Source organism: Styela clava, chromosome 14 (genome assembly GCF_964204865.1).
Source record: "Styela clava chromosome 14, kaStyClav1.hap1.2, whole genome shotgun sequence".
Taxonomy (NCBI): Eukaryota; Metazoa; Chordata; class Ascidiacea; order Stolidobranchia; family Styelidae; genus Styela; species Styela clava.
The window spans coordinates 8,892,271-8,906,502 of NC_135263.1; the positions used below are offsets into that span (position 1 = coordinate 8,892,271).

At 34.1% G+C, this 14,232-nt stretch overlaps 1 protein-coding gene across 1 annotated transcript; it reads right to left on the bottom strand.

Annotated features, from left to right (window-relative positions):
- Positions 1-1,431: 1,431 nt before the first annotated feature.
- LOC120341243 (bifunctional purine biosynthesis protein ATIC-like) lies at positions 1,432-10,046 on the bottom strand. Its single transcript, XM_039409722.2, has 17 exons — positions 9,892-10,046; positions 9,542-9,668; positions 8,760-8,903; positions 8,588-8,676; positions 8,324-8,475; positions 7,408-7,564; positions 6,930-7,055; positions 6,586-6,693; positions 6,133-6,218; positions 5,624-5,713; positions 5,223-5,351; positions 4,776-4,868; positions 4,144-4,217; positions 3,825-3,933; positions 3,112-3,171; positions 2,489-2,584; positions 1,432-2,147 (listed from the first exon to the last, which is right to left on the bottom strand). The coding sequence occupies exons 1-17, from the start codon at positions 9,920-9,922 to the stop codon at positions 2,028-2,030; spliced, it is 1,791 nt and encodes a 596-aa protein (XP_039265656.2). The 5' UTR covers positions 9,923-10,046; the 3' UTR covers positions 1,432-2,027.
- Positions 10,047-14,232: the final 4,186 nt, after the last annotated feature.

Here is a 14,232-nt window from a genome sequence, read left to right on the forward strand (position 1 = left end):
CGTGGTAATTTTGCACATTCTGTGACCAAAAGCTAATTCTTTTTTTCTACCCAAATCAGTTCTAAGCACCGACTAACATACCGGTTCTAAGTATACGCAATGTATTTTTGCGTGACAACTCTTTAACTGAAATTTTTCAAACGAGAAGTATATGTTGTTCATGCATCTCCACTAAAGATTGAACTGCTTCCAATTTCCTCTCACAAAGCCAGCCCTTAAATGCTTTTATGTCCTTAGCTCTCACAAATGAAATATTGGTATAACTTATACCTCCGCATATAAGGAAGTATTTATTTAAACCAGCGTTTCCCAAATTGTGTTCTGCGAGCGTCTTCCGTGGAAAGCCCGACTGACCGTCCAATATCGCGTCACCGTCGGCCTAACCAAGGTGGGGTAGTGGGATTTTCGTTGACTGTCGGCCTAGCTTTTTGAATGTTAAGTTCATTATCAAGTCTGCAAAAATTCTTTTGATTTTGCTACAGTCAAACAAGTAGGTCTAAAGAATAAAGACAAATGGTCAACTCTTCTTCCGCAATCTCTGCCTGGCTACTTTGAAATGCTGAAAAAATTACGCATGTTCGCTAGATTCGATTCAGCAGATGAATAGGTTGCAGAAAGTACTTCTATCTCCATTAGAGGCAAACACTACGTAATGGAAACGTTATAAACGACATAAAAAAGGTAAAATGAATTCGTTGATTCCTATACACAGCATTCAAATCAAGAAACAATAAAACATTTATAATAAATGAAATATGCAAAATGTTTAATCATATTTTAGGTAGGTTTAACATAATTCTGATAGTTTTTGCGGCGCATTTGGCAACTCGCCACGACGAACCCATTGGGAACTGCTACATTACACCGCTTCTCTCAATCAATTTTACCCGTTCAATTTTTGGTGTTCCGCGAGTTAAAAAGTGTAAGTGTTCCGTGGCCGAAAAAGTTTGGGAAACGCTGATTTAAACGGACAAACGATAAGTCGTATTGCTTGCCCAGTTAACAAGATATCAAATTCACTTTTCACCCAAATCTTGCAAGCGCTTTTCAGTCTTACGAAAAGACTCCCCAATAATGGACATCCTAATAAATGGTGACCGTACATTTGAACCCATGTACATTTGAACCCATGCGTATATCCACGGGTTCAATCTATATGCGGGTGCTAAAACCCATGGGTTAGGGTTAGTATGGGTTTAACTATCCGTGAAACAAAAAAAATTCCATAGGTGCAATAGCATACAGGTGCAATTGTCATGGGTTCAAATGTACGTGGGTTCAAATGTAATGGAACCCTAATAAATATATCAAACAGGCTCGACAGTCGAAAATTCGTGAAATCTAAACGCCGTTATGTCTAAAACGGTGTTTATCTGTTTCCTTGGCAGTAGCACTTTGAAGCTACTCTTCAAACCCCAAGTGTAGGCCGCCTTTCCATGTAAAACGCTCTGTCAAACGTATATTTGGAAATGTGGCAAGACGTTTAATTGCAATAATGTACAAAAGTAATGGCAACACCACAACAGGCAAAAATGGACTTCGGTCAAGCACAAAGATTCATTAGAAGGAAAATCCTGAATGTATAGGTATAAAAAAACCGATGTCATCTCACAGTAGCACTGTAAAAGAGTAACCATACGAAACTAAACACAGTGATGAAAATACCAAGACTTGCAGATTACATGTAGTCAGAAATATTGCCAAATGTGTTACATGGAAAATCAAATAAAACCATTTTTGTGATTAATTTTCACTCCAAAGAGGTCAAGCAATGAAATTATTCAAGTTGAATAGAAGGTTACTATTAATAAGTGTCGCTACAAAACAATTACTTGCATGTTACTCATAATTACTTTCACTAAAACACTTGAAATGAGGCAAGCAATATTGACATGATATGAAAACATGATTAACACACTATTGAAGCAAGACAGTGGAAAAATACTGCATATTATAAAAAATCCTTCAATGTCTAGTACTATGGCTGCCAAGAAACGTCAAAACACACCACTTCTGTCCACATCCCATCAGTGGTGAAACAATCTAGTATGACTATGTATAAGTGTGATTCCATGTTCATCACAAGCATCACGAACAATATCATCATTGTTGGATCCAGCTGGACTCACGATGTAGCGAACACCATTCTGTTAATGAAAGTATTGGTTCAGGCAAGGGACAGACAGGTGTCGATTGCAAAAAACGTTTATCTGGGTTCTTCTTGTGAGGACTTTTACTTTCTCCATAACTAACAGTTCAATCAATTTTAATACTCAAAAATGGAAGGCTACTACTATTAGTTTTTCAAGTTTCCTCTAAATCACATAGGGCCTGGAATTTCACTCAAGTTTTCTGGAAGTCACAGAAACACTTTCATAAGTATATATATTTAAATTCAATTAATTCTTTTAATATTTGGATGACATGTTAGCCATCTGACCTTCCTGTCTATATACCTGAGCAATGCATATTTATAAATAAAAAGCACCTTGCTGGCTCTGTCAATGTTATCCCTGAAAGGAAAGAAAGCATCTGAACTAAGAGCAACATCATCAAGCTTGGATATCCAGTCTGCACAATCAGCCTGAAAACATAAGAATTACTTTCCTGTACATTGACAATTAAGTAGTGGATAATAGTTATTTAAACAGTGATTCTAACGAATCGACAAAAGCACAAGAGACACTAAAATAGTTAGAACAAATAGAGGAACAAAAAGTATAAAAACAAAGCGCTCCTGTTGCCAACAGCCCATAAATATACCCATTCGCAGAGTTGAGCTGACACAAATCAGCTTCATAGGGACGGATGAAACATTATTGTTTAGATTCAATTTTGAGTGATGAGTCGTGGGATGAAGTTGGAACAACTTTTTGCATTACTTGAAGACTTTAATTAACTAATACAAGGTGACTTCAATCAAATTTTCAACCTTTGACTTGACAATAAATCAATTTCATTAGCCTTTTTGTCAAGATCTCAGCGAGAGATTCGATTGTTGACCTGGCCCCACCCAACCCTGCCTTATTGGATTTATTGTGTTATTTTAAAATTATCAACATTGAGAGATTCACAGAAACTTGAATAAAAATTTCAGTCACATCAGATTACCTCAGAAAATAACACTGGTTCATTGTCAAAACAATTCCGCCATGTTTGTTCATCCATATCCTGAAAATAAAATGAAAAATAGCAGACATATTAAAAAAATAATCGAAGAAAAAAATCAAAGAATGTTTGATTTTTACTATTAATGATATAACGATATAAACCTGGTAAACTGGTTTATAAGCAATAAAATGAAGACAACCAGGAAATTATTGACTCACATTATAATTCTATCACAATATGCTTACTATAAAAAGATGATTTCACGCACTAATAGGGCTGGGCATTTTCGAATACCTGATGATTTCAGATTCGAATCGAATATTTTTTTCGAATCAAAACTCGAATAATTGGGAGATATTAAACTGTATGTAACTTCTTATTGTATTACGTCCTCCAGACGCATAAATTACTTGAAACATAGAATATATCACTCAGGCAGATTGCTGAGAGTTCACACACAATAAAAAACAGGTTTTATCAATAAATCACTAGAGAAAAGAGTCACATGTCAGAATTGCGTTGAAAAAATATGGCTTCAATAAAAAAATTGGGAAATTTACTTAAGCATTGGCGGAGAGAAAAAAAAAAGATGGCGGAAATTCCAAATTTTGCTCTAAACCGATTCGAATAATTTACTCTTGATTCGAAATGCCCAGCCCTACGCACTAACCATATTATTATGACGAATTAAAAAATAATATATAATAAATAACCTTTCCAACAATTCTTGTAACATAGGCATCAACAAGGTTTGACTTTTCAGGACGTTTGACTTCTTTTTTGAATTTCAATCCTAAGACTCTTGGATGTTGACGAAGCCACCTAAATGAACAATGATGAGAAATTTGTCATCAATATCAATTCAATAGAGAAAAAAATGTTAAATTCAGCCCTAGCTAATATGAATGCATTTGATACCAATTTAATTATGATTCTATATTGTCTAATTTATTGTAAAATTTCTAGTTTTGAACTTTTGTAAACAAAACTGATACTTCTATTTACACTCATCAACCAAGTAATTAAACAAACCAATTGTTCGCTTTGTCCCCTGCGATACGAGTACAGTGTATTCTTGATTGTTGACCAGCGCCAATTCCAATAACCTGATAGAAACAACGTTGTTAGTTACAAATAACTCAAAATCATAGTGGAAATTGGGAACGAATGAATACTCAAGGAAATTGAATTATGTGATGCATGTTCATCAAAATTCAAAAGGTTGTCATTTTGGCAAATACGCTTGAAATAGGTGACAGAGAAAATTTAATCAAACTATAGCTTTTAAATATTCATTTCAGAAGAGCATTGTCGAGATTATATGTGATTTTTGGCTTTGGCACTGTACTGGCATATCGATTTGTTTTATTTCTCATTATGTAGAATTTACATGATGTATCTCCAATACTGTATTGACTGACTGACTTTGGCAATTGCTCTCTTTATACAATCAAAGAAACCAAAATCCGAATCGACAGACTTAGGTAATATATGATAAATTCGGAGAAGGCCTGGGTGAAGCAAAACAGTCTTTTCAATCATAGATTAGCCATTTAGTTAGTATGAGTTGTGAACAACCAAGAAAAAATGAGGTCTTCTGGCAATATGGCTATCATTTTCAGGAAGAGTAATCGAGCAACAAATTTGTATGTAAAATTACTCACTTGACCATCTTTGGCAAAACATACAGAATTGGATTGAGTGTATTTCAATGCAATTGAAGCAACAATCAAATCTCTAATTGCGGATTCCGGAAGCTGCAAAAGATGTGGCAACTTGTAAGTGAAAGAAAATCATGCGTATTTGCCCAAAGTCCAGCAATTTACGCCAATAGGAAACCTTTTGAAGTTTTGTACAATCTCGAGACAACTCTGCTGAGACAGAAGACCAATAATTCTTTTACCTATGATCATCTTTCTAAAGAAAATTCTACACGCGCAAAGATAATTATTACGGTAAGTCATTCTTCATAATTAAAAGAATATTTCATCATAGTATCAAGCATGTACATAGTTTAAACATGATCATAAAGTGCCATAAATAACATGACTAGGTTTATTTGAATGCATTAAGTCAGCTGAAACAGATAATGCTATATAAATAATAAATACCTTTTTAGATGCTGATACAATATTTTGCATCATTTCCTTACAAATCACTGCATTATTTCGCTTTTGCTTCATTCTGATGCCAAATAATTCTCTTGTTTCAAATTCAGGAGGTTTATATTCTGCATCCATCTAGACATGAATAGTATTCATGTACTAATGGTAAGGTTTCGTGATTTTATATTGATATATTTTTATGTGGTGTCTGGCGTGATACCTCCACTCGGGACAAGACCATAGAAAAGTAGCCAATTAATTGGAAGGCGTCATCTACTAGGATTCAACTGAAATACCCCTGGTGTACATCTAAAATGACCTTGTAGATGTAAGCCAGAGTCAAAATCTAAGACGACACTTCACTATATACAGTATAGTTTAGCTAACTCTAACATTTATCACCATACCTGAAGTATACAATATTTTCCTCCTTTTTTCTTTGACAATTTCTGCAAAGCTGCTTCAGAATATCCAGGTGCAATAATTCCATCAGAAACCTGATAATGAAAAATGATAGTTAGTGTAGTAGGGTCATGTCAATAATATCAGACGAAAAACATTCTCCCTTGACAACTTAACAACAATTCCAGTTTCACATTTCTGATCAAACTATTTTTGAAAATTATACCACTAGCATTATTTTTTATCTATGTGAAACAAATTCAATTTTCAAGAGACATCATAATATAAAATCATGAGGCCAGTTACTAAGGATATAGAATTATTACCTAGATCTGTTAATTTTTTGTGAGAAGTCTGTCTGTAATTGCAATTTATCTATTTTCATACAAGAAAAAGAATTATACCCAGTAATCAGTATGTTAATTTATCAAACAAAAAAACAGTGGAAAACATCATTCCTGACAAACAATGACATGTAACAAACATAGATTAGTACAATAACAAAAAATAATACCTCTCTGGATATAATTTTAGCTGTAACATCATCACATTCGTCAGACAATGCAATAAAATCACCAAATGACGACATCCTATCAGCACCTGAAATTTTTTGCAAAAAATATTAAAATCATTCATTTTGTCTACTCCCGAACTAAATTTTGAATATTGGAAATAGATCCTCCAAAATACCATAACTAGATTTAGTGAATGAATTCTAAATGAAATATACAGACTCAATCTAAAATAAATTTAAAAAAAAACAGAAGTTTGGAATACTTCATATCACTCCATTTTTAAATTACTCCAAGCAATTTAAAGTATAATATTCAAGGTCAAATTGATGTTATGGATCAGTGCAGAAAATTCGAAATCAAAACAGCGATAAATATGTATATGATATTGGTATATGTATATCCGTGACGACAAAACTGCTAATAGCATACTCATTGATAAGCCAATACATTACCTCTAGCTCTTGCATAGGCAGTTGCAAGTGGTGTTAATGTATCAAATACATCCCCAACCATACACAATTTTGCTTGATCTTCCGTAAGTGTTGTACCAACTGCAGCACCTGGAAGATTGGGAACAATTTTATTTACTGGAATAATATTTCTGAGCTGAAAAAAATAATTTCTGATACCATTTTTTACTTGACTTGAAAAAATTAATTTCTCAACAATAACAATTCTTTAAACCTAAATATTGCATACACCCCTCATTCAATACCATATATAACGATTGGTAGGTATGAAAAATAAGAAGAAACCTATCTTTTTATTATTGAAAAGCTCCCTAAATAATGCATACCTGCTGGGCTAACATGCTTGAATGAAGTGGCTGCAGGTAGACCTAATGCTTCTTTCAATTCTTTTACTAACTGCCATGCATTTAATGCATCACAAAGATTGATAAATCCTGGAGAGCCATTCAACACTAAAATGTAAAAACATTATTAATTATATGTGTGGAAGATTAGACACAAATAGTGTAAGCAGATTCATCTTTTTTTGTAAATTAAAATATTGCAAAACAACAGTTGTGAATCCAGCATTCATTCTGACAATTATTACTGTAATATTGGAGACAGGATGCATGCAAAAGACCATATCGGCCTAAAACATGATGATTTGTGGCATACACCCCTTTGAAAAACATTAATTCAAACGGTTATGATATGCTCAATTATACAATATGGTGATTCAAGCGAAAACGTGAATGATATGTTTCAAATAAAGGCACTCTATTGGAAATATATAATATTTCAACTTGAAGTATTTAAATGAACCTTTGAATGGAAGGTTTCCAGAAGGAACATAAACCTCCGCCGGTTTTTGATGAGGATTCATCCCATAACGAAGTGGTAGTCGACTGGTTTCAGAACCATAGTTTTCTCTCAAGTAGCCTGATATAGCTGCGTCATATTCTGCTGTGTGATTGAATGCCTGTGAAGGTGAAGTAGTCGTTTATAAATTTTGAATGAATCATAGCCCCAATTTTTATAAGATAAATAAGAATTCAATAGTTAAACAAAAGAACTCTTCTATAAAAATTAGGTCAATAATAATAAAGCATGTCAAGTGGTTTATAATTGAGCCCTGCACCATGCTCGATCAATAATGGTTGGTAGAAATTTAGTCAGGCATATTTTAATCTTTTTTGCCATGAACAGTCATGGATTTATAAAGAATATTTAATTTTTCAATTCAGGGTGAGGAGTATTTCTTCTTACTGCAACAAAAAATTGAATATTTCATCTACTTTTTGTGAACGTATCTACTTCTGGGCAGAATTTTTATGTGAAACAGGGATGTCTATCCAATATTAGAATGGATTCCAAATAATTCTATTTGAATGTAAAGTATTGATTTCACGTAATAATTGAAATTATTTCATTTGAAAAAAATTAATGTGAGACATGCAATTGAAGACGAACAGTAATTCATTCACTTTTTGTGGAAAATCGTGGAAAATAGAAAATTCAATCAAATTATTCTTTATCTTTATTTTCCAAATTTGAACCTTTTGAACATATTGCGTCATATAAGTTAATATTGAACATGTTACAATTTCGAATAAACATGATATTGTGTATTCAGAAATATTATTTTAGAACTTATTATTCATAATGGCAAATCATTCGGCTTCGGCCAATACTTCGCATAATTCGGAACAATATTTTGCATAGTCAGATATATATATACCTTTAAGGCTAACATTTTCCTGGTATCTAGATTGGTAGAGGCATCTTCTGAAGACTCCATTTCTTTAGCCACCATATCATAATCATCAGGATCACATACAACTGTCACACGATTATGATTTTTGGCAGCAGCTCTTAAAAGTGTCACACCACCTGAAAAAACCTTCCATAGTCAAAAAATCACCATGGTATGATGAAAAAAACAATAAAGACAAATTTCACATCATTCAAAGTACATACAATTAATATTAAGATCATATCCTACCTATATCAATTTCTTCTACTGCCCCTTCCATTGTCACATCTGGCTTTGCAATGGTTTCAATAAATGGGTAGAGATTGCACACCACAACACTATGAAAGTACAAACAACAAATTTCCTGTATTATTTTTTATATCAAATAGAAATAATTTAAGCAATAAATCTATGTACCAACCTTATGTATTGAAAATCTAAATTTTTCATATCATTTTGATCTCCTTCAATATTTCGTGCTAAAATTCCACCATGAATAGCAGGATGAAGTGTTTTTACTCTTCCTCCAAGCATTTCCGGAGCTCCAGTAACTTCACTCACATCTCTAAAATATTTAATTTTAAGGAATTCACATCGATTTGGCAGTGGACGTACTTGAAAACTTGAAATTTTACACCTAATTCTAACTAACTTTTCAACTAGCTAACGCAGGACGGACAAATGTATTGTCTCAGACTTTGGCACACAACTCCATTTTTTGGGGAGACTTTCAAACTTTAGCATGTGCAACGATTGTAAAATTATCTCTTGAGAATGCTTAATCAAATTACTTTTTTTTTATTTTGTAAGAAATCTTGACTTTGTATACCAGCATTGGACATTTGAAATTGAGACAAACTCTCGAAAAAATTATTACTCTGGCTCTGATTCAAGGAGTTCAAAAATATGACTCCAGCTCTGACTTCAATAGGCATGCTTGAAACAATTAGACGCAGGACAAAACTGTAGCCAAACAAATAATGAACAGATCATTTTCTCAGGAAAAACAGAAGTATCAGAAAATTTATCCAACAAATTTCAAGAGCAAAGGTCTGAAGGAGCATTAATAACTTCATAATGAAATTGGTAATATAGCAAGCCATGTTTCCAATTAAATTCTATTTCAAATAAAAAAGCAAGAATAACCATTATATTCAATGACCATTAAACATAAGTCAAACAAATAAACTTGCATCATATTACCGAACCGAAATTCCTGCATCTCGTATTTTCTTTGCAGTTCCTCCTGAAGCTATCAAACCATATCCCAACCTATTTAATCTACCCGCAATTTTCTCCAAACCATCTTTATTGGAAACACTCAGTATTGCTAAAATAAAAAAAAGGATTAGTTTCCAACCAATTGAAAATGTAAATAGCATGTCTAGATTAAAAACACAAAATGAAACTTGTGAAGACTACAAAATGTTTCATTTGTACAGTTTTACTATTGATCCATTATCAATATAAATACATATTACACATATGAATAGATTTTAAAACGAAATTTTAATAGATGAAGAATGGATCTGTATAACAAGATAGATACTCACCCAAACTTTGCTTCCTCAATACATTAGACATGACAAAGTTCAGAATTTTTTACTCAGTTACTGCAGTTTATGGAATGAGTGAGAAATATCTATACAAAATTTACTGACAAATGATGAAAAGAAACAAAAAAATTACAATTATGACAGTATGAAAGCAGGTATGATAATCAGATACCGGGTATAAGAGGATTAAATGCAACATATAAGTCAAGTAAATAAGTTTACTGTGTTACCATAAAAATTCGTTATTGTAGTATTGAGATATGCTTCACTTATTTCAGTATTTCTGTGAAGATCTACATCGTTTACTAGCAATGATCTTCAATGTGCATGCTACATTTTGTATTGCGTTAGTTGGCCAATTTCTGAATTAGACTAATGTATTTGGTTGTATTAAAATATACCATCAAGCATTCAGAAGATGGTGCAACTTCTAAAGTAAAGGTCTGGGTTCGTTATCCATGGATACTGTACGTGAAAAAATTGGGTATTGATTAGTATTCAGATAAACTATCTATCTATCCTCAAACACAATAAATAAAATTTATCAGCAACATCGCACTGTAACCCGTTATGTATAGTTGTACTAGAAATAAACACCTTGGGCATCAATCTGATCCCAGCAAGCTAACTACATTAAAACTGAACTACAGCTGAGCAAACCGCGCCGAATACTACCTTGTTTACATTCACAACCACATGCGCTACACGTGGGTCGAGTGTTTTGGTTTCTAGCGCGATGTAACGTTTAGCGGGCTTTTTAATTAACAAATTCGCATGTTTCCCCCATCATGTTCCATGTTTATTTTCGTAAAAATGACCACCGCGCTTCCTTTAAGCCACCGCTATCTGTGGAAATCGCATAGGATAAAAGTCCTATTTAATTAATAGATCTTCATCAAAGTCACACTCTGCTGACGAGGCTAATTAGTAATTACTACGACAAATCTGGCATTAACATAATTCGCTGCCGTTGCGTTAATGGCTGAATGGAAGCCGTTCATCTGACACTATCTTATAGGTTCCATTATCTCTGCACCCACGTATTTTTGCACCTAGGAGATTTGCACCTGCATACTCTTGCATTCACGGACATTTGCACCCATGCGCAATTACACCAATATATTTTAGCACCCGCATACAGATTGCAATGAACATTTGCACCCGTGGGCTTTTGCACCCGCGGATATTTGCACCGGAGAACGTTTCACCCGCGAACGTTCGTACATTGGTACGTTTTCACCCACGTACATTTGTACCCACGGAAATTTGCACCCATGGGCATATGCACCCAGTACATTTGCACCCACAGATATTTGGGTGCTCCCGTAGTATGTGCACCCATAGACACCAATCATTGCTATTTGCCGCCGAGAGATTATATCCTAATTTTATATCTAAATCCATCCATCAACTCATTTCAAGCCAACCTCGAAACAGGTAAAAAATAACTCGGGTCCGAATGTCTATCCGTGAAAATGTTCATATGCCCATGGTTGCACATGTTCGGGGTTATGAATAACCGTTGAAAAATTCACGTTCAACGACTGACGCTTTTTAACATTACTGAAGTTGCGACGAAATGTTATTATGCGGCATGCGTAGCATAATATTTTCTTCAAATGGGTGTTCACATTCGGACATCTGCATGCTTATTTATTTATTTTTTAATGTTGAGTTTTGATAATACTCATGCATGGTTTTTGCTTTTTTTATTTGGGTGGCGTAATACCTTATGAGGGTTGTAGACAGCATATATGTGCCTATCATTGTAACTAGGCGACCAGTCGAGCTATATTGGATTTTCCCCGTCGTTTTATTTGCAGTCGTATTCTATGATGTGTGTTGTGTGTTACAGAAATTTTGTACTTGGTTAAGGTTTTGCTGTGAAGTTAACGTGAAGGTTATGGTTAGTGTAAACGAGTTTTTGCATGGTTTGTAAGAAATTTACGCTATGTCCCAACCACAATTTCCTCTCTCCAGGTCTTTCAACTAACGTTTTAATGATAAGTAATTATCAATATCTACTCGAATCAATAATTTCTTCTCAACAAAAGTGTAGGGTAGTGTTGTTTCCTAATATGTAGTCATTGAATATTCTACTCGCAGACTTATTTTCTGCTTTTCAGGTCGCTTCGTGATGATCAATTTAACAGCTAGCTTATTCCATATAAATGGTGTCTACATCAACAAAATTTGCAGGGTGATGTCTAATCCGTGATGAATTTGAAATGACATCAATTGCTCCACAGTAAGAGGAAAAAGTGATCCTGTGAAATAACAATCCTTATTCTTTTATCTTTGCTGAAGTCAATATCTAATAATAATAAAAACTTACCTATACTCTTGGTAACCAATATATTCCTATACCCTATCGTCCTACCTTATTTTAATTATACTTACTTATACCGGTACCTTTAAACACGTATTACAATCTGGACCAGTGGTTCTCAAACTTTTTTAGTCCCAGAGCCGCATTTCAAACCTCAAAGTTATGAAGAGCCGCACACAAACAACGCAAGGTAGAATAGCAACAAACCCTAAGCGCGTATTTAAAATACCAAGTCATCGTAACAACAACACACGTAACAACTAGGGCTGGGCAAAGTATTCGAATAACGAATCGAATAATAAAATATTCGAATGGCGTATTTAAAATACCAAGTCATCGTAACAACAACACACGTAACAACTAGGGCTGGGCAAAGTATTCGAATAACGAATCGAATAATAAAATATTCGAATGGCGTATTTAAAATACCAAGTCATCGTAACAACAACACACGTTACAACCAGGGCTGGGCAAAATATTCGAATAATATAATATTCGAATGGCATTTTACTATTCGAATATCCGGTACCACGTGACCTGCGCCGCTCCGCTTGGACACCGAACTCCCCCGTCTCCAACTCAATCGTGAATTGTGCGAGATTTCCCAACGGCGTTCTCTATCACAAAAAAAGACAAATTTGAAAAGTCGTTGTCTTTGCGTTATGGTGTTATATGCTTATCTTTGCACTTAATTAACGTAACGTTTAAAATTCCATATTTTGCAAAAAAAAAAAGTACCGTCCGTTCCGTAAATTTAGAAACGTCAAACCAGATTAGGTATTTAAAATAAATTTCCCAAATTTTGAACTCCGCATGCTTGGTGACATGTCATTAGCCATTTCTTGCATTACCAAACATAAAGTTGATTAAAATTAAATGTTAAAATGACTTTTCGGCGTTTCATTGTGAAAAAGACGATTTCAGGTCGTTAGAACACTCTAGTTATATAAATAGCATGGATTTAAAAATGACCAAAGTTTTCCCAAAACCTTTCCTTCTACCTTTAAAGCACTTTGTATTAGCCATGCATGGCCGTTGAGCCAAGAGTATAACGTAAAATCAATCGTGATTTTCACTGTAACAATGCACACTGACATGAATGAATTGCTATGCCTATTCTCATCGAAAATGATAACGCAAGCGGCTCTCAAACCCTAGTTTGAGAATCACTGATCTGGACTATAATTAGCTGTAATTTGGGAAATGAAATGGTCTAGCTCTAGCCCAACTCTTCATGCACCCAATTCTGGCAACTTCGGTTGGACATTTTTTGGCATTCGACTCCAACTATAATCAGCTTGGCAATATATTTTTAATAAAAGTTTGTCTTTACTGTTTATTTATTTACCATCCGTATGTAATTTATCGCGTTCTTCTTACTTCTCTATGGTTGTGTGTGTGTGCATGGGTGAAATAATTCAATTATTTTAGGTGAGTGAACACGTACCGCTTCTTCTTGGCAAAACCTTCCATCTCATATACATTCTGTACGTTTTAAACCTTGTCTAAGGTTTTGTTTGCTCTCCCGATTTCATAATCAGTTTTATTTATTTGTTTTTATCAATCATTTTATTGTTATGCTGATTATGGAGTCGAAATAAACTTATATGTTTGACAGTATTGAAGTTACGGTGAACTGCTTTTTAAACGTTTAACAACTGAAGCTTTTTAAGTGTTTGAAGTTACAGTGAAATGCAATTTAAATGTTTAACGACTGACGCTTTTTAACAGTATTGAAGTTACGGTGGAACTTTTACTGACCCGCAAGTACTAAATCTTGCTGGGACAGTTGAAGTACACCAATTCAAATTCATTCCATGAATCATGGAAATATACATACCTTCCTATCTATTTTAATGGTGTTGAAACAAAATTTATCTTGGACAGCGTCAACTTGTGAATAGGATAGTTCTAGCTCAGTCGGAGTAATTGCAAATGCGAATTTTTTATGTGTTTTCACTCTGAACAAGGCTCTATACTGGCAGAATTTGTTAAACTGCGGACATGGT

Bases quoted from the DNA above. Each gene is read 5' to 3' on its own strand.
- LOC120341243 (XM_039409722.2), bottom strand. From the start codon at position 9,922: ATGTCTAATGTATTGAGGAAGCAAAGTTTGG. The intron at 5,352-5,623 runs GTATGGTGATAA...ATTCATGTCTAG, and splicing joins GAAAATATTGTATACTTCAG to ATGGATGCAGAATATAAACC. The intron at 3,934-4,143 runs GTTTGTTTAATT...TTGTTCATTTAG, and splicing joins GGGGACAAAGCGAACAATTG to GTGGCTTCGTCAACATCCAA.